Source organism: Leptonychotes weddellii, chromosome 16 (assembly GCF_054177405.1).
Source record: "Leptonychotes weddellii isolate Sample4059 chromosome 16, ASM5417740v2, whole genome shotgun sequence".
NCBI classification, from domain to species: domain Eukaryota; kingdom Metazoa; phylum Chordata; class Mammalia; order Carnivora; family Phocidae; genus Leptonychotes; species Leptonychotes weddellii.
Window position 1 is genome coordinate 15,386,296 of NC_138384.1, and position 20,552 is coordinate 15,406,847.

The 20,552-nt window shown below is 39.6% G+C and overlaps 1 protein-coding gene across 6 annotated transcripts in view; it reads right to left on the reverse strand.

The window, feature by feature from the left end:
- Window positions 1-10,549: 10,549 nt before the first annotated feature.
- Window positions 10,550-20,552, reverse strand: part of CYB5B (cytochrome b5 type B) — a 37,844-nt gene continuing 27,841 nt past the window's right edge. For 2 of the 6 annotated variants that reach the window (XR_014140822.1, XM_006730066.3), the window contains 2 exons: window positions 18,413-18,441; window positions 10,989-14,885 (listed from right to left, as the gene is read on the reverse strand). Coding sequence is in view for 3 of the 6 variants with exons in the window: in XM_006730066.3 (XP_006730129.1) it covers window positions 14,795-14,885; window positions 18,413-18,441 (120 nt within the window). In the remaining 3 variants the exon portion in view is untranslated. Of the gene's footprint in view, window positions 10,943-10,988; window positions 14,886-18,412; window positions 18,442-19,396; window positions 20,514-20,552 lie in introns of those variants that run through there. The other 4 variants (XM_031024513.2, XM_031024512.2, XR_014140824.1 and 1 more) reach the window with 4 other exon arrangements.

The window sequence follows — 20,552 nt, forward strand, 5'->3', positions numbered from 1 at the left end:
CATATGTAAGTATATGTACACCAATAATTTTACATTTTGTAAAGAAAACAGGGTCTCTAAATAATCATTCAGGGGCGCCTGGGTGGCTCAGTCATTAAGCGTCTGCCTTCGGCTCAGGTCATGATCCCAGTGTCCTGGGATCGAGCCCTGCATCGGGCTCCCCGCTCCGCAGGAAGCCTGCTTCTCCCTCTCCCCTCCCCCTGCTTGTGTTCCCTCTCTCACTCTGTCTCTCTCTGTCAAATAAATAAATAAAATCTTTTAAAAAAAAAAATAAATAAATAATCATTCATAGTGGATAAATATCAACTGATATTATTCTCAGCACCAAGGAAGAATGAATACAAGGGCAATTCCAATTAAAGAGTACAAAATCCAGCATATCCTTCAGAAAAATACATACCACAAAACTAATAGACTTGAGGACATTTTTTCATAAATGTTTCTAATTTTATTTGCTACTATATTTATAAGGCAACATACCAGCACAAATATTATAATACCTAAATGTACATTCTAATTTGGGAAAGTACATCAAACACTGGGCCCTAATGGACCTAACCTCCCCCCCCAGTTTCAGAAAATGTATTCTTTTTTACTAAAATAAAAATATAATATCCTGTGATCATCAATCACTTTAAATGTGTTTTATATCCAACAGCCTCCCAATAACCCCTGGATGTTCCAATGTTCGTTCTTGTTAGAATTCCAGTTCTTTCTCAAGAATAACATGAGGCATATATATTTTACTATTCCTTTGTATGTCAACTGGGAATGTCTTTTTTTTTTAAGATTTTATTTATTTGAGAAAGAGAGAGATATCGTGAGCATGGGGGGGAGGGGCAAAGGGAGAGGGAGAAGCAAACTCCCCACTGAGCAGGGAGTCCGACACATGGGCCTCGATCCCAGGGCCCAGAGATCATGACCTGAGCCAAAGGCAGACACTTAACCGACTGACTCACCCAGGCACCCGTCTTTTATTTATAATTCCAAACTACCCCAGTTTGATTTTTGGCCTCTTTTTTTTTAAGATTTATTTATTTATTTGAGAGAGAGAGAGAGAACACATGCGTGCTCACGCAAGTGGGGGAGGGTCAGAGGGAGAGGAAGAAAATCCCAAGCAGACTCCCCATTAAGCACAGAGCTGGAGGCGGGGCTCGATCTGATGACCCTTAGATCATGACCTGAGCCGAAACCAAGAGTCCAGTGCTTAACCGACTTAGCCACCCAAGCGCCCCTAGATTAGGCCTTTCGGAAAGAAGTTGAGTATTTCACGATGCCAAGATCCAACAGAGTCATCTAATGAGGATCCCAAATGATATGAAGAAGCCCGTTAGTTTGCTCCACAAAGGTCAGATCAAGGTTGTAGATTTTAAGAAGAATGCTCGTTTCTGCCACATGAGCAGAGGGCACATTTTCTATTTCCCCAGACAGCAGTTCCCCCTTCTTGGCCAGTAAGTTTCAAGATCCCCAGAGGATGCCTGAAACTGCAGATAATACCAAACCCTACGTGTTTTTTCCTATACTACATACCTATGACATAATTTATGAATTAGGCACAGCAAGAAATTAACAGTAGCTAATAATAAAAAAAGCAATTTAAACAATCAACTGTAATAAAAATTATGGGAATGGGGTCTCTCTCAAAATATCTTACTGTACTTTACACACCCTTCTTCTTGTGATGATGTGAGATGATAAAATGCCTACATGATGAGATGAAGCGAGGTGGATCGGACAGTCATGGTGACATAGGTTAGGTTACAACTGACCTTCTGACCCTACCTCAGAAGCAGGATCATCTGCTTCCTGACCGCAGTTGACCGTGGGTAACTGAAACCGCAAAAAGGGAAACCACAGAGAAGGGGGCAGGGGTGGGGACGGCTAGAACTACTCCAAGCAAATGTATTCTGAGCACCTACTATGTGTAGAACATTGCACCAAGGAGGGAGGTAATAAAGTAAGTCTCCTGCCCGATCCCCACCCTCAAGGACACTCCAGTCCAGCTGAGACAACACAGGAACTAGTCTGGCACTAAAGAATAAAAATGGCCATGGGTGTGATAAGCATTCAGAGGGGGGAGAATTCAATTGGGGGGGGGGAGTAATGTGAGGTTTCATAGAGGAAGTGAGACCTAGCATTTGACTGCAGTCTGGGTAGGATTCATCCAGGCCAATGTGGTAAATATGGCGCCCATCCACGGCCACTCTTTGTGCCCGCGGCAGGCATCGTTAGTGAACGCCAGCGTGGCTCCCCTTCCCACTGAGCGCAGACCAAACACAGTGCTACCAGAAACCCAGACCAGTCAACGGGAATCGAAACTCATGACAAAACCCATCTGGCCTTAGGAATGGGGTGGGAGGTGGATATTCTGGCTAATGGGAAAGAACTTTCAAGGATACAAAAGGTAAGGAAGGGCAGGTGGAAGGAGGAGACAGTAGAGGGAGTAGCTGGCTGAGAGCAGACTATCTAGGTAATAAAATCTGATAGGTAGTTTTGGGTCTAGTCATAGAAGATATTGAAAACTTAGCAGTTCTTGAATAAAGAATTTGTTTAAGAAAGGATGGCTTGGAAGGAATATGCATAGCAAATACAGAAAATGGCTGCACCCACTTTTTAAAAAAGTCTTGAGAAGAAGCCCACACCTCTGAGTAGACTTCAGGGTGATAATTCTCATGAACAAAAGATTTCGGAAGTGTCCTGATTTGTAGGTTAGAAGACATATTCCTTTGGAAGGCATTATTATGCTGTGTTCTTGTCTATGGTGCTGCTATTCACTGATACTGATTTCCTGATTCGTTGTAAGTGATCTATTTTTTCTCTTTGGAAGCTTCTGGGAGCTCTCTCAACTGTCTCAGCTGTCATCATGAATCAGTTTGTTGTCTCTGAAACAGAGATTCTGTTTTCACTGAACTGTGGCAGGGCCAGATACTGGCATTTCTTAACATTTCACAGTGATTTCAAGGTGATCCAAAGTGTTGCCATGGTCTGTGGTCTTGGACTTTATTCTTATCCCTTCTGTTCTGAAATTCCACAATGATAGGAGTGAGAGTCCTTTTTTATTATTCTGCTGAGCACTCAGGGGTCCTTTCCAGCTCAAAAATCATAATCATGAGTTCTGCAATGTTTTCTTGTATTATTTGTTTTAATTTCTTCATTGTTCACTTCCAGATCTCCTATTGAGATAGGGTATCTCTTTCTATAAACCTCTCACTTTCCATCTTTTCCTTATTGTTTTATCTTATGGGAGGATTTCTTCATTTTTATTTTTACAACCCTACAATTGCTTCCCTTTTTATTTCTGTTCTTGTTTAAAAAACTAAAAAAAAAAAAAGAATCCATCCAAAAAACTTTTATTTTGAAATAATTTACGAAGACTTGCAAAGATAGTACAGAGTTCCCATATACTCTTTACCCAGACTTCCTCTAATGTTAACATCTTGCATAACCAAAGTACAATTATCAAAACTAAAGAATTAACATTGCAAAAGTGCTGTTTAGTACAGACTTCATTCGAATGTCACCAGTTTTTCCACTGGTGACAAGGAAAAAGGACATTTCCTTTTTCTTTTCCAGGATCCCACATTGCATTTAGTTGTCATTCCTCCTTTGTCACCCCCCCTCCCAATCTGTGACAGTTCTTCAGTTTTTCCTCATCTTTTATAACTTTGACAACTTTTGAAGAAAGTGGTTTGGTAGAATGGCCACCAATTTGGGTCTGATATTTTCTCATGTTTAGATTGAGGTTATAAATTTGGGGGAATCCAGCAGAGGTGATGTGTCCCTTTCAACGCATCATTTCAAGGGTACATGTTGCTGGTGATGTTAAATTTGATCACCTGGTTGAGGTGGTGTCTGCCAGCTTTCTTCACTGTAAAATTACTGCTTTTCTCTTTGTGATTAGTAAATGCTTTGAGGGAGATACTTTTGAGGGTATGTAAATATCAGGTTTCTTAAGCTATTGCCCACTGATTTTAGCATTCTTTGGTAGCCTCACATTTGTAATTTTTAGAATTCTTATTCTCTTAATGTTCCTTTTTAAATAGCATCCATGTTTGTCTTCATGGATATAGTATAATCTCTCTGAAGTTATCAGGGTTTTGTTTTTTGGGTTTTTTTTGTTGTTGTTGTTGCTTTTCTTCTGCCTTATCTCTTCCTCTGACTTTTTCCCTATTTGTTTTGGTCTCTATCCTGTTAAGGCTTTCCAAACATGGCTGATAGTCCTTGGCTACCCACTCATATTCAACTGTTAAGCAAGGCACTATAAATCTTTTCGGATGCTTTTGATTGAAGGATTTCACTGCAGGGTGAACATGGGGAAGCCACCAAATGTCTACACTCTCTGTAGATCTTCTCTTGGACTGGTGAGTTTCTCCACAGAGGGATCTTCTTAGTTTATTCTAGGAGCCAAGGGGTGCAGGTGGAGGGGGTCTCAGCCATCTGGATGAACTTCCACTTAATCCCCACTTTGCGCTCCATACTCACCACTGTCCTCGGCTTTGTCTTGTAATATCCCATCAGGTTCCATTCAGGTTCCACTTTGCCCAGGATTAAACCTCACAGGAGAGGAACAGCTGCCTAGCTGTGCAGGCTAGGTTTGGCAGAGGGTGTGGGGGGGGGGCGGCGCGGAGGGCAAGTTTAATTCAGTTTTCAAGGCTGCTACACAACTTCTACCCTCACAGGTAAACAGTGCTTCCCATTTATGAGTTTTTTAGGGATCTGTGGTGTGACTTCATTCTTGTTGGCTTTTCCTCCTCCTTCTATACTCTTCTAAGTTTATTGGTCTTCCATCTTCCAAAAATGTCTTGAGATCTTTCATCAACTGAAGTGTACTCTATTATTCACTTTGTCTCTATGGATTTTTATCTTTATTCTTTACTCTCATTATCTGTGTGGCTTTTGGAAGGGAGCAGAGATAAACAAGTTTATTCAAACTATTATGTTCAATCAGAACCCCATTATTTTTTTTAGGGTGATCAAAAAATAATCTAAAGGGGCACCTGGCTGGCTCAGTCATTAGAGCATGCGACTCCTGATCTTGGGGTCGTGAGTTTGAGCCCCACGTTAGGTATAGAGATTACTTAAATAAACAAAAAATCTAGGGGCGCCTGGGTTGTGCAGTCAGTTAAGCATCAGACTCTTGATTTTGAGGTCAAGATCTCAGGGTTGTGAGATTGAGCCCTCTGTGTTGGGCTCTGTGCTCAGGAGGGAGTCTGCTAGAGATTCTCTCCCTCTGCCCCTCCCACGGCTCATGCTCTCTGTCTCTAATAAATAAATCTTAAAAAAAAAGAATCTAAAGATGAATCAAGTATAAAATTCTATGAACCAAGCTTCCATGCAGAAGAACTACAAATAATTTCTTTTTTTTAGATTTTATTTATTTATTTGACAGAGAGAGAGACAGTGGAACACAAGCAGGGGGAGTGGGAGATGGAGAAGCAGATTCCTTGCCGAGCAAGGAGCCTGATGTAGGGCTTGATTCCAGGACCCTGGGATCATGACCTGAGCCGAAGGCAGAGGCTTAATGACTGAGCCACCCAGGTGTCCCGAACTACAAGTAATTTATGTAGATACTCCACCCTCAAGGGGTGGAACGAAACTCCCCGTTCCTGAAGTGTGGGCTGCCCATAGTGACTAACTTCCAATATGCAGCAGTATGAAAAGTACTTCCAATGAATAACTTGAGAGTAAAGAAACCTAAGAAACACTACCTCAGACCATTGATGAAGGTCAACATCAATAGTCAGAAGTCCTATTGATAGTATATCCCTTGATGTGATAAAAATGGCAATTTACCGGGTCACCTGGGTGGCTCAGTTGGTTAAGCAACTGCCTTTGGCTCAGGTCATGATCCCGGGGTCCTGGGATCAAGTCTCACATTGGGCTCCCACTGCTCTGTGGGGAGCCTGCTTCTCCCTCTGCCTCTGCCTGCCACTCCCCCTGCTTGTGCTCACTCTCTCCCTGTCAAACAAAAAATTAAATCTTTAAAAAAAAAATGACAATTTACCTCTGTAGCCTTCCTTCTACCTCCCACCCCCCTCCCCCCCAACCCTACAGCCCAGTCTATTATAAAGAAAAATATCAAGTTCCAATAGAGGTCATTCTACTATGTACCTAACCGGAACTCATCAAAATTGTCAAGGTCATCAAAAACAAGAGTCTGAGAAACTGTCACAGTCAAGAGGAGCCAAGGAAAACATGATGACTAAATGTGATGTGCTATTCTGAAGTTTGTTTTTTTTAAAAAGACATTATGTAAACAATGAGGAAATATGAAGTATGGACTTTAATAAATTGATATTAGTTCATTAATTATAAAAATGTATCATACTAATAGAAGCTGTTCACAGGGGAAAACAGGTGCCCACTTCATGAGAACCCTCTGTACTATCTGCATAATTTTTCTGTAAACTTAAAACTGTTCTAAAAAATAAAACTTAAAATAATTTATATGAAACCAATACATACTGGCAGCTAAATCTATTTACAGAGAAAACAGGATGATTTGTGGACATGCAGGAGTGAAGGGGGTTTTGGTTGTCAGTGATGTGGGCAACATTGGGATTCATCTCAAAATTCTACTTGGGAGTCCTAGATAGCTCTTCAGCAAATCTGGCTATGGTTGTTTGTTCAGCCACAGTGTGATAACTCATACTGAATCTCCTTAGGCCTCCCTATGGCCTAGCCATGGAGGGTACCCTGAGAGATGCAGAAGACCCTTCCTTCAGAGGTCATAGTCCATAACTGAAGACACTTGAATACACACACACACACACACACACACTCACACACACACTGTGTGTGATTATAGTATCTGCCTTAGGTCACTTCTTCCCTTATGATCCCCCTCCCATTCAAACCTGGGTCCCCATGCCCTTGATGGGACCAGAAGTAGACACTGGGATACTATCCAGCTTACTACATTCTCATTTCTAGGAATTAATTTCCATTAGGCATTTGGACTGGAAATTAATGTAGCCACTTTGATTGCTATTGATCTTCTGATTTCTAGTCCTAGTTCGTCCTGAAGTCCAGCTATGCTTCCTACCCTTGAGTTCCATCAGCTATTCATAACTGAGTCATAACAAGTAGGTTCCCTTCTACCTATAGTATCTTAAATAGGTTTCTTTATCTTATTCTATGAAAAAAAATAATTGGGGCACCTCAGTGGCTCAGTCCATTAAGCACTCGACTCTTGATCTCAGCTCATGTCTTGATCTCAGGGTTGTGAGTTCAAGCCTGACACTGGGCTCTACAGTGGGCATGGAGCCTACCAAAAAAAAAAAAAAAAGAGCACCTGGGTGGCTCAGTCGGTGAGGCCTCTGACTTTGGCTCAAGTCGTGATCTCGGGGTCCCAGGACTGAGCCCCATGTGGGGCTCCCCACTCAGCAGGGAGTCTGCTTCTCCCTCTCTCTCTGCTCCTCCCTCCGTTCATCCCCTCGCTCTCTTTCTCAAATAAATAAATTTAATCCTTGGGGGAAAAAAAAAAGAAAAATGAATCTGGGTATCTTTTTTAAGTTAAGAGTATTTCTTCTTTCCAAAGATACTTAGCACAGAACAGAAAATGAGCTTCTGCCCTATGAGAGCTAGGGTATATATTTCAGAGAGGCAGAATCCTTACAAAGACATCATTACCAAGGCAGGCATTTAAGGTCAGATAAATTGCAGAGGCCATAGCGGTCAGTATATGGGTCTCAGAACCAAATTTGAATGAGCTTAAGACAAAAAACAAATTTACTGACTCATACATGAAAGGTCCAGAGGTAGAATTTAGCCTTAAATGAAGGTCAACAAAGATGTTCAAACAGAAGTGCACTAGTCTATATGGATGGTCCAGATCATAAACAAATGGGCTTTATTTCTTCCAAATGTTTTCTAGGACAGATTAAAGGGTACATTTTTGTACCACAATACTTCAAAATGGAAGAGAAGCATAGCTGAGGTGCTATCTTGTAATTATTAGTAAAACATAAGGCAAAGTCGCTCAATGAAGAGCAGGGCAGGGTTTAGGATAAGAACTAAGGAAAAACTCAAAAAAGATTTTTTAAAGGCTTCAGGGGAAAAAGGGGGTCCGATTGGGAGTCTTGGAAAGCTCATCTTCCTGTGCTGTTCAGGGTGTAGCTTCCCCCATTTCTCTATTTGTTCCTGATTATCAGACTTTTTGGGTAGTTGCGTCAGTGGGCAGATTTGTGAGAAGCTTCATTTTTACTGTGGGCACCATCCTGTTGCTCTGTAAGGTAACACCACCTCCCCTTTCTGAAAAACTCAGATGAAGAAGCTAGGGGGAAAAAAATCATCTCAGAAGAAAGCTTCTCTAAGGAAAAGTGAAATTTAAGCACCTGGGTTTTTTTCATTTTTCTCTTTCCTGGTCCCTGTGGTTCTAAAGTTAACATCAGTGTTTCAATGACAGAGATTAGGACCAGGAGCAAACGAGAGGAAACTGCTTTGAGGCTGGCAAAAAACAACAACAAAAAACAAAAAATGCCATGTCACACTTGTAACAAACAGCATCTGTTAGTTGTGTTACGTTGTGCTTCCTTTAATCACACTTCAACGTGAAACATCTTTTCATGATGTAACAATCTCAAAAGCTAGAAATGAGTTTTCAAATCTTTTGGTACGTGGTGCGAAGTACAGGATTTCCACTTCTCAGAAGTCCACATGATTTGTAGAGAAGGTTCAGAAAAGGCTAAGTTCAAGCAAACCAATTATCAATTACTTCCCATTTAAAAACTATAAATTTAGGGGCATCTGGATGGCTCAGTCAGTTGGGCATCTGACTCTTGGTTTCAGCTCAGGTCATGATCTCGGGGTCATGAGACTGAGCCCCACATCGGGCTCCACGCTCAGCAAGGAGTCTGCTTCAGGATTCTCGCTCCCTCTGCCCCACCCCCCTGCTCGTATGCACATGCACGCTCGCTCTCTCAAATAAATGAATCTTTAAAAAAAAAAAAAGTTGTTTCTAATAACGTAGTTCAAATCTAAATTCTCACTAACTGTTTTTAAGAGACTGTTTTTAGGGGCGTCTAGGTGGCTCAGTCGTTAAGCGTCTGCCTTCATCTCAGGTCATGATCCCAGGGTCCTGGGATCGAGCCCCGCATCGGGCTCCCTGCTCTGCGGGAAGCCTGCTTCTCCCTCTCCCACTCCCCCCTGCTTGTGTTCCCTCTCTCACTGTGTCTCTGTCAAATAAATAAATAAAATCTTTAAAAAAAAAAAAAAAAAGACTGTTTTTACAAGGGATGCAAAGATCATCTTATTTTATTTAAGATTTTATTTATTTATTTGACAGACTGAGAGAGAGCACAAGCAGGGGGAGAGGGAGAAGCAGGCTCCCCGCTGAGCAGGGAGCCTGATGCGGGGCTGGATCCCAGGACCCTTGGATCATGACCTGAGCCAAAGGCAGACGTTTAACTGACTGAGCCACCCAGGCACCCCTACAAGGATCATTTTAAATAAGTTGTTTCCAGTGAAACAACAGCATCTCTTCAACAACCGAGATTTTTCAGGGACTCCTAAGACAGCAGCTATTTTTTAGTAATCTACTAATTCAGAGAAAATGATTATTATCGATCCCATATCATTGACCATACACATAAACATCTGTATATGAGAATTAGTAGTAGATATACCAAGCACATTATTAATTCTTATAAAGTTTAAACAGTTTTTATATGAGAATCATCAATACAGGAAATGGAGAGTTTGGGGCTGTATGTGGATCTAAGCTCTGGCTTTCATCTTAGCTGTGTGGCCTCAGGCAAGTCGTTGGTGAAGTTCAGATATCCCCATCTACCGTTTAAGGATGCTATAAGGGTAAGGATCAGAAATGCTATCAGAAGTACTGCATGGCATGTAGTAGGTGGCACATAAATGATAAAGAGTATTATAGCTGTATCCTCATGTTTCATTTGACAGCAACTCTAGTCTTTCCTGGATGCTTTATAAAAGAATTAAGGTTTTTAGGGGCACCTGGCTGGCTCAGTTGGTGGAGCATATAACTTTTGGTCTTGGAGTTGTGAGTTCAAGCCCCACACTGGGTGGAGGGTACTTAAAAAAAAAAAAAAGTCTTAAAAAAATTAAGTTTTTTAAACGCCGGAATATATGTGATTAAGCTGAGTGGTCCTTTCAATATACACTACAGATATCTATTAAGCTAATTAATGTTAGGTTACCAAAAATACCTACAATTGCCAGCAGTTCAGTAGACTGTGTGGGTATTTCTTACCTTAAATTTACATAACTGGAATCACAATCTTCTACCTCAGGCTTTCAGGAATAAGCCAGGATTTGTCAAGCACCTGCCAAATACTCAGTATCATGAAGAGTGCAGTCATATGAAGTATTAGGACTGGAGATTAAATATTAGATTCAAACACTAGTAGCAAGAATGGGCCTATCCTTTCTATCCTTTCCTGTTGGTAATTCATGTGACAGTGAAATAACCAAGCCCTAATGAACGATGTCTCATTAGTAATGTTAGAAGGCTATCAGTACGTTTTAAAGGTAATTATAAAAATTGTTTATTTCCCTTGTTTAATTAACACAGTCGCTAGAACTTCAAGCTCAGTGTTTAATTTTCCCCAACAGTTTAGCTATTTCCAAGAAAAACAATCATTTGAAGACTGGAATTGCAGATAACAAAATATTATTACCTTGTACTGGCTTCTCTTTACCAGATCGTTTCAGTAAAAACAGAACTCCCAACTGGTCTACTTGGTTGCCACTTCACGTCCATTAATACAGCAAAAGTCTTGATTTTTGCCTCTTGTGATTATCAACCGAGCAACTAACTTCAAAGAAAGGGCAGCAGAAGGAATACTGAAGAACCACAGAACTGTCCAGCAAGTTACACTAAACACAGTATTAGCACAGATACAGGTAACTTTCATGCTTCTCAAATTCTTTTCTTCCAGAACACCTTAGGATTACAGAGCCAACACTTCTGCTTTAAAAAAAAAAAAAAAAAAATTAATAACTGTAGTCAGGGCAAGAAAAGGAAAACAGTATCTTTATTGTGTGTAGTTCTAACAAACATTCACTGTGTGCACATTCCAGCAGAAAGAGACAAAGATCTTTGTTCAAAATATGCTGAAATAACATAGGTAAACAAACTCCATTACTGAATACACAAAAGGAATGTTAATATTACTCGTTCACAGTTGAGGGTAAAGTAAAAAGAAAGGAAGTTAAAGAATCATAATATTTTGCCCAACAAGCACACGTAGAATATAGGTACAGGAAAAGAGCAGCTCCTAAAACTTATGAGTAAGATGCTAGATATTGGGTAGGTAACTTGACAAATACCTCTCTGCTTTCTGGAACCTCCCTCTGAAATCACCCCCACAAATTCCAAACCAGGCCCTTTCAGAGAACAACAGCCAAATGTGAACTAAACTCCCCATTACTTTTGTGATATTTGGCAACAGAGTAAGATGGTTTAAAAAAAAAAACAATCTCTTGTTGAGACAAGACATGTCTGAATCCATTTCTCTCAGGAAAGGAAGTAATGAACATTAATGTTCTGCATTTCAATCTCCTAAAATGGAATTTAACCAGATAGGTATCACTTGAGATTTGAAGCACGAGATACCATAAGTAATGATATACCTGGCCTATAAATATAAAGCATTTCTCATTGCTCCACATCGGAACTCAATGAGTATAAACTCAACAATGCTCTTATCTCACAACATATGCATTTATGGCAACTGCTAAAAGAACTTAACAGGCTCAAATTATAGGTGCCAGTGGATTTTTGTTTCTGCTTAAGAGGTCGCAAAAGAACTAAATACAGCATCAACTTTGTCCCCACTTTATTGTCTTTAATAAATGTGGAATTGTTTAGGGCGCCTGGGTGGCTCAGTTGGTTAAGCGACTTGCCTTCGGCTCAGGTCATGATCCTGGAGTCCCGGGATCGAGTACCGCATCGGGCTCCCTGCTTGGCAGGGAGTCTGCTTCGTCCTCTGACCCTATCCCCTCTCATGTGCTCTCTCTCTCTCTCATTCTGTCTCAAATAAATAAATAAAATCTTTAAAAAAAAAATGTGGAATTGTTTAGAAACTGAAACCAATTACTAAGGGACAGGGGCTAGGAAATTTTGGAGACCTGGTACTCATATCCCCATGTGGGTGGCACACGTTGTCCCTCATCTCCTCCTTTTGTGACCTCCAGCCATCATGTGTACAGCACAGTGTGCGGCCACGACTGGTCCTCCTCAGGAACGAACAACCCACCACCCCAGAGACCAGCCCTCCGGGGCCCCATCAGCCAACAGAGACTGGCTCCACTTACTCTCCAGAAGGGTTTTCGTGACCTACCGCTGTTGAGACTGTTACGAGAATTTGAGTTTACCTCCTAAAACAAGTCCTTTTTGATGGATTTGTATTATTGTATTATTCTACTGTTTAGAAAAACCTCTGCAAATTCGCACACTAGCTCTACCTTTCGTCTGGCTCAGCAGAGTAACAGTGAATGGACCCAAACGTGGTTTTTCTAGTACAAAGTGACATCAGGAGTAGATCAAAAGAAGCCCTGGGTGTTGGATGGATTTCATGGACGGTAGAGACAAAGTCTGAAAATCTTTTCCTCTGGCTCCGAGGAAAAACAAGTCCAGATATAAACAGGAAAAGAAAACCAATATGAAATAGAAAAGCTACCTTTTATGTTAGTGTTCACCCTAAAAATATATTAAAAAAAAAAACTCACCAATTTTACTTAAGACTGTAACTCTTTAACATTTCTTATCAGCCAGATGTTTTTCATTTAATTTTGGAGACTGCCAATATACTTTTAATTGATCCAAGTTATCTGCTGGCTTAGTTTCAGCCTCAATGTTCCCCTTCCAGTTCCTCAATAGTCCTTTGTTTGTCATTTCTACCCCAATGTGGCCCATGTAATCATGCAGCTTAATTATTACAGCAATTATATACCAATTCTTATTCAAGGCAGCCCTTCCTTAGGCCTTCAAATGGGAGGAGCATCAATAGTCACACCACTTTTGTTACATAATCACCAAAGGTTTTTTTCAATAAATTGTCTAAAAGTGGCATCTTATACAAAATATTTTCTAAAGATAGAAGTTTCACTATTCCCACACCCCGGATATATAAAAGTCTGCCAAAAATCCCCTAAAATTTCTTTATAATATCATATCCAAGTGTGCAAATACAAGGTTAATATTATTTTGATGAATTCTGAATTCACGACAGGACCTGGGTTGAACCTTTTCTTAAACAGTCTGCAGGGGCAGACGCTGCTTTGCGGGGGCCTTTTCTGTCTTGTCAAGTCCGTGGCAAGTTGGAAGTGAAGGTGGGGCAGGGGGAGATACTGAGTAGTGTCCATGGTCCTTCTGGAACCAAGCCACTCCTTGCTGCACAGGATAGTGGCTCAGAAGCAAACTGGTAATGCTTAAAAGATGGGGAGAAAAACCACCACAAACAATTGTTGGCAGAAAACAGCCCATACACTGTCTCCTCAGCTGCTTCCATAGGGGAAAAAAAAAGTAAAGTCAAATAAGCCAGAGAAATTCCTGAACCAATAAGGAACACTCACTAATAAATAGTATTTCTTCTAAATAATAACCTACTCTTCAATTAAAGGAATAAAAGGAACAAAACTTCTAGCTGGTTGTTTTTTTCTTTTCCCCATCAATGGAAAAACAACAAAACCACAAATTGGAGCCATGGAGGTAAAATCCGGACGAAATGGAAAACATTCTCTTGTCACGCTCTCCCCCTTTCGAAGGCCACTTCACTGTGGAAGTTCTTTTACTGGGGCTAACAGAAGATCAGCTACTGTAGCTTTGATCAAGTTGGACTCTTGTTTTTGTAAAACGGGGAGTGAAAAAATTCACTCATCTTAATCGATAAAAAAATTTTGGTAAAGTTCTACAGATAGAATTATAAATCTGTATCTAAGCAGTAAGACAGCGGGGGGGAAAAGAAGAAGATGGCTACAAAGTGGTGGCATGCCAAAGTAGAGCATGAAGTCTTGGGGGGGGAAAAAAAAAGAAAAGAAAAGAATGAAGTCTTTGGTGCTTTCCCTTAATTCCCGTCCTAAGTAGTGTCTTCAATATTTTGTGAAACAAAGAGGACTAGGCATTCACCCTATCACTCACCCCAATTCATCTCTCCCCTTCCCTCTTCCTCTCTGCTCCCAAGACATACGACGGAAGCACAGTTCTGTCCAGCAGCACTTGGCGGACCTGGGGGGTGGCAAGAGCTACCTCCTACCCTAGCTCCGGAGGGAGGACAGGATTTCATGGTCCTTCCGAATTTGAACAAATACAAACAAGGAACGAGATCATCTGGCAGTTGTGTTTTGTCACAGGTGTGCAACTTTACTTCATTAATTAAACCCCTTATGATAAATAATAGAATGAAGTCAGAAGAAAAATGGAAAAAGGAAAGCTTCAGAACCAGTGTGTTGCCCTGTTAAGAACGTCTGATGTACATCAAGGAACTGGAAAGCAGGCATTTTCACCAAAGGACAATGTCACTAGGACATTCGGATTGTAATTATAAAACCAAGTTCAGAAACACGAAGGGGCTGGTGGAAGCCAGCGGAGGGAGGGGCATTGGCAGGGACACAGAACAATGAGCAGGTGCTTTGGGAGTAAGGCTCTGGGAAATGAAGGACACTGGCCCCAGGTCTGGGGTGGGCGTCTGGCCAACCATCTGGCCTCCAAGGGGGAAGCACACACCCAGCAGGATTCGAGAAGAGGGCATCGCTCTGCCTCCAAACGAGTCTCTAGCTCGCACTCCCAATGGATATGCTTTCCAACTTCCACATGGTCTCCTCAGGAGGATTTGCTTTCCGCCGTGTAGTAACGGTACAGGAAACCTAAGACAATAGCGCCTAGGATGGGCAAAATCCAGTACGACCAGCAACTAGAAGTGGGGGGAAAGCAATGAAGCCGTGAACACCTGATACCAAACATTTGCTATCTCTCAACACCCACATTTTCACATTTTTATGAGCAAAGAGTTTTTATTTACTTTGGAAAGTTTAACTGCTTTTAGCACCCAAGTAGCAGGAAAAAACATTTGGATTGGTATGATAATATTAAACAGTAAGTTTTAAAACATTAAAAACAGAATGCATAGTATGATGAAAAAATATATACATACATACACAGTTCTTTATATGTTTTTACAAAGACAAGTAGTGGTTATATCTGGATTACGGATGGCTTAAATTTTTCTTCTTTGCGCTTTGTTTTTTACATATTTTATAATTAACATTTTTAAACAGGAAAAAAGCCACCATTTTATAGATATAATTACAAATTTAAAAGCAATACCATCTGATACAACTATTGGCAATGTTTTATCTGTCTCACATGTATTTTCTAAATTTAATCCTCAAAACCACCCTATGAAATAGGTACTACTATTACTCTCATATACACAGAGAATACAAGCCTTGTACCCAAAATCACAAAGCGAATTGAGTCAACCCGTCTGATTCCAGACCCATCCTCTTAGTCTCTAGTTAAGTTTGGACACTAACAAGGATACACACCCACATAGAACATATTGAAAAGTTAAATAAATAAATGGCAGTTGGCTTAAAAAAAAGTTGGGGTGCCTGGGTGGCTCAGTCAGTTAAGCAACCAACTCTTGGTTTTGGCTCAAGTCGTGATCTCAGGGTTGCGGGATCGAGCCCTGATTGAGCCTGCTTGAGATTCTCTTTCTCCCTCTCCCTCCTGCTCTCTCTCTAAAATAAATAAATAAATCTTTAGGGGGAAAAAATAAGGTCAAATAAAGTTAAATAAATCGCAGTTGGCTTGAGAAGTCCTGTAAGAGACTTTCCTTAGGAACTTCAGGATTGTCATCACTCTCTTTAAAATAATTCTTCTCTATTCAGCTCATTAGCACTGCTCATTTTAAAGTGTAATTTTTCCATGATCCAAATGACCTGCATGCCCCTCTACTAAGACATACGCAGCCTTGGTATTAAAAGGTTTTGAAGCCAATAAAACCAGCCGAGTTTCAGTAACAAAAATGATTCTCCTTGCCTAAACATGCCTGGCACTTTGTACATTTAAGTATGGCAGAAAGCTGCCCCAGAGTTTAGAATGTCAGCCAAGGAGCTTAGTGTAAAAAAGCAAGCAAGCAAACTGGCATGTACAACAGCACTATGGCACATGGGAACTTTGAAGTCCAATGTCCCCAGAAAGGTAATCAATTCAGGTATCTTGGAGAACCACAAGAGACAAAAGTAGGGTCCTTGAGAAAACACTGAAGAGAAATTCTTCCATGCAAAAGACTGAGAATGGTTGACCACCAGTTCTCATACAATCCTTTGTAATACTTAGCTGTCACTGGGGATAGAAGCAGAGGAAACGGATTTATGCTGCACCAGAAGAGTTTTAGGTGCAACAGTAACTTCCCAGCCATAAGACAGAACTCTGGTTTTGGAGATTTGCTCAGGTTACTGCATGTAGTTGTGACTCATTTGTTTTTATTGCTTTGTAGTATTACACTTTATGAATATACCAGAATGGATTCATTCTATTTTATTATTTTTTGGATTCATTTTATTAAGGAATGGTTATTTGGGTTGTTTCCAGTATTTTGCTATCTTGAATAATGCTGTTATGAACATTCTATGTATGTGTTTCCTGGCATACTTGTGCACACATTTCTCTCACATATATCCCTAGAAATGGAATTTCTGGGTCAAAAGTTATTCATATTGCCAAAATTACTAGATAATGCCAAATTCTTTTCCGAAGTGATTGTACCCATTTATGCTCCCCTAAGAGGGCCTAAGAACCTTGGCGATCCACTTCCTCAACAACTTCTCTTATCTGTAGAATTTTCAATTTTTGCTAACCTGGTAGTTGTAAAATATATCTTATGATTTTATTTTATTATTTTTAAAAGATTTTATTTATTTATTTGAAAGAGAGAAAGAGCACACATGAGCAAGTAGGGGGAGGGGCAGAGGGAGAGGGAAGGAATCTCAAGCAGACTTCCCACTGAGTGAGGAGACAACTTAGGGCTAGATCTCACGACCGTGAGACTATGACCTGAGCAGAAACCAAGAGTCCAACACTTAACCCACTGAGCCACCCATGCGCCCCTACCTTATGATTTTAATTTGCATCTCTCTGATAACAAGTGAAATTAAACCTTTTTTTTTTCATGTGCCTGTATTTGGGTTTCCTCTTCTGTGAAGTGCTTGTTTAAGTCTTCTCTCATAGTCTACTAAATTTTTTAAATTGATTTGTAGGAATTCTTTATGTATTCTGCATAATAATTCTTCTTTTTAAAGATGCATTTATTTATTTTAGAGAGAGAGGGAGAGAAAGCATATGAGTAGAGGGAGGGGAATAGGGAGAGAATCTCAAGGAGACTTCCCACTGAGCACAGAGCCCAACGCTGGGCTCTCAATCTCACTACACATGAGACCATGATGCGAGCTGAAATCAAGAGTCTGTCCCTTAACCGACTGAGCCACCCAGGCGCCCCTGCATAGTAATTCTTAACAAGTGCTATGTGTAGCCTAAGTCTGCTGCAAGTTTATGGCTTGTGTTTTCAAATTCTTTCCAGAGTATTTGGCTGAGCATAAGATCTTAATATTAAGGAAGGTGAATTTATTAATAGTTTCCTTTAAGTTTAAATTTTTTAAATTCTCTGTCCTTAACCTCAAATTAAATTGAGGCAAATGTATATCTTCCAGAGCTCATACTATTGTATTCCTAAAACCACGGCAAGGGATATTTGAAGTAAACCTTTGAAAAAAAAAACCCCAAATCCCTGAATACGCATGCAATGCATATTTTTTCCTTCTATAAAATGCAATAATAGCACATACCTTACAGAGTGGTTGTGAGGATTAAATGAGATTAAGTTTTAAGTGGAAGTTGCATAGCAGGGCTGAGCTGCAGAGACTGTTAGCTTGACTTAACAGTAGTTAGCTGTCCATGCACTGGCCTCTCACCAAATGTGATTCCAAATTATGTCACAACATGATTTAAAAATTACTCAAAGCATAAACTTTTGAGATTACTCAAAACGATTCAAACTGTCAAAATTAATTTTGCTAATGGTAAGGAACCACTGAATTTGCAGTAATTTTGGCCAAAAAAATATACTAAAACCCCCTGACTGGTACTTTTTAAAAACTGAAATGTAGTTAACATATACTAGAAATATAGTAATACAATATTACATTAGTTTAAGGTGTACAACACAGTGATTTGACAAGTTGATACTTATGCGGTGCTCACAAGTGTAGCTACCATGTGTCACTATATAATACTTTCACAATACTCTTGACTATATTCCCCACTTTTCTTCCCAAGTCAAACTGTATTCTTCAATTATGTTATACATGTATATTTATGGAAGAACCTCTGGCCAGACATTATGTTGAACATAAGGAAGTCCATTAAGGGTATACTAACCTTTTGCATGGAGCATCTTTCGAAGGGTCCTGAAGAAGATGCATATTCAAAAGTTACCAAGAGAAACAAAGAAGATTAATAAGTATGTAAATCTTCCTGAATATCTATATAAACTTTGCAGCTGATAACAGAACTTCATCTTTCATGCAGTTTGATGTTTATAAACCTAATGCACTGGGAGGACCAAGAATTCTATTTCTGATAACATACTGGTACTCCCTAGTGAAGAACAAGTAAGGAAAGCATAGAAAAATGGCCTAAACTTTCTTAGATGTAGAAAAAAAAAAAAGGCTATTGATACAAACTATATTGAAATGAACTAGCTGCAGTCACAATGACATGCCTAGTTCAGCTGGGCTTGCCACTGGCAGTAGCAAAGACCACATTTTCTGAAAACGTATTTTAAAAAATCAAAACTGTGTCAAAAAGATCAAATGTGAAATGCTCTAGAGCATGCAGATGATTGCTCTGTGGCTTATAGAAATGAACTGGTTACTCTCTGAAATCATAATAATTATGATTAGAAAGCCTAAGGCTTATTTAACAATGAAATGGGAAGAATGGAATTAAGGGGGGGAAATATCAAAACAACCTTAAAAGCAAATTTCTGGCAATAAAAAGTAATAAAGTACTGATCCATGCTTCAACATGGATGAACCTTGAAAACATTATGCTAAGTGAAAGGAGCTGGATACAAAACACGACATATTATACAAGTATTATAGAAATCCATTTGTATGAGAGGTTCAGCATAGGCAAATCTAGAGGTAGAAAGTAGATCTGTGGTTCCCTAGGGCTGGGGTGGGCGGCAACAGGGGAAGAGGAGTTGGAGGGGAAAAGGAATGACTGTTAATGGTATGAGGTTTCTTTCTGGAATGATGAAAATGTTCCAAAATTATTGTGATTATGGTGGCACAGCTCTATGAATATACTAAAACCCCCTGACTGGTACATCTTATAGAGATAAATTGGATGGTATGTGAATTATATCTTATAAAGCTGTTATTAAAATTTTTAAATCCAATTTAAGTAAATATCAAATGAAGTTCTAGAGTCCATTAATTAGCTGTATATACAAAAGGCCTGCTAACTTACTGCCAGAGGACAAACCCATTAGCATAGGTTACTGCTGCCCAAAATATCCTCTTTGCCAATATGTAGAAGTATGCTAGGGTGTGAACACAGAATATTTACTCTGTTTAACCACAATTTTCAGTAATCACCAAGAATTTCCAAAAACCCTACATACTGGTCTAGATACTTTAGAGCAGATCATGGAATGAGTTTTAATTTCATATACCCAAACACTGCCATGCAAATGAATACATGCCCCAAACCCAAAAGAAATTAGCCTACAGGCAAGTAAAACTTTTAATAAAAAGTTTCAGATAAGGCACATAAATAAACTACTATACTTCTTTGAGACCTTGATGATTAACTGCTATCTGGGACATTTCTACTAGAATATCATCAGTCAGGTTAATTAAAACATATTACTAGTCGATCTTTGAGAAATACAGCAAATGTTTTATACATTTGGAAGGTGGTGGTTGTAGTAGTTATGGTAGTGTGTGTGTCAGATTAACTTATAATGTTGCCTTATAAAAGATTCCACTATAGTAGCCATGAAATAATTGAATTTCATCAAGAAAATGTCCATGGTCTTTTATGCTTTATCCACATATGATTTTAGAACAAAAAATGTACAGTCAGTATTAAAAAAATTAGGACAATTTGAAAGGCTTACATGAAGGCATTATAGAGTAATGTATGTGTTATGTTTAATCTGTAATCATAGTAAAAGCCAAAGTTCCTATTACTGGATTCTCTAGATTTCAAACCTTTAGCCTCTTTTACAACTAAAAGCCTGGGATGTGTGCTAACTGGAGTGAAACTCAAGACAATGCAGAAAGCAACTGAGAAAAGAAAGAGAAAGACCAGAGAGAAGACCATAATATGCTCCAACTGTAATAGTTTCTAATAAGCAATAAAAAATTTTAAAAACACTTAAAAAACAAAACAAAACAAAAAAACTAAGTACCTCAATTCCTGTTTTAAGATCATTCCATCCCTGGAGGCAAAAAGACCAATTTCCCTACTACTGGAGGAAAGAGAAGAGAAAGAAGTGGACCCTCTCTTT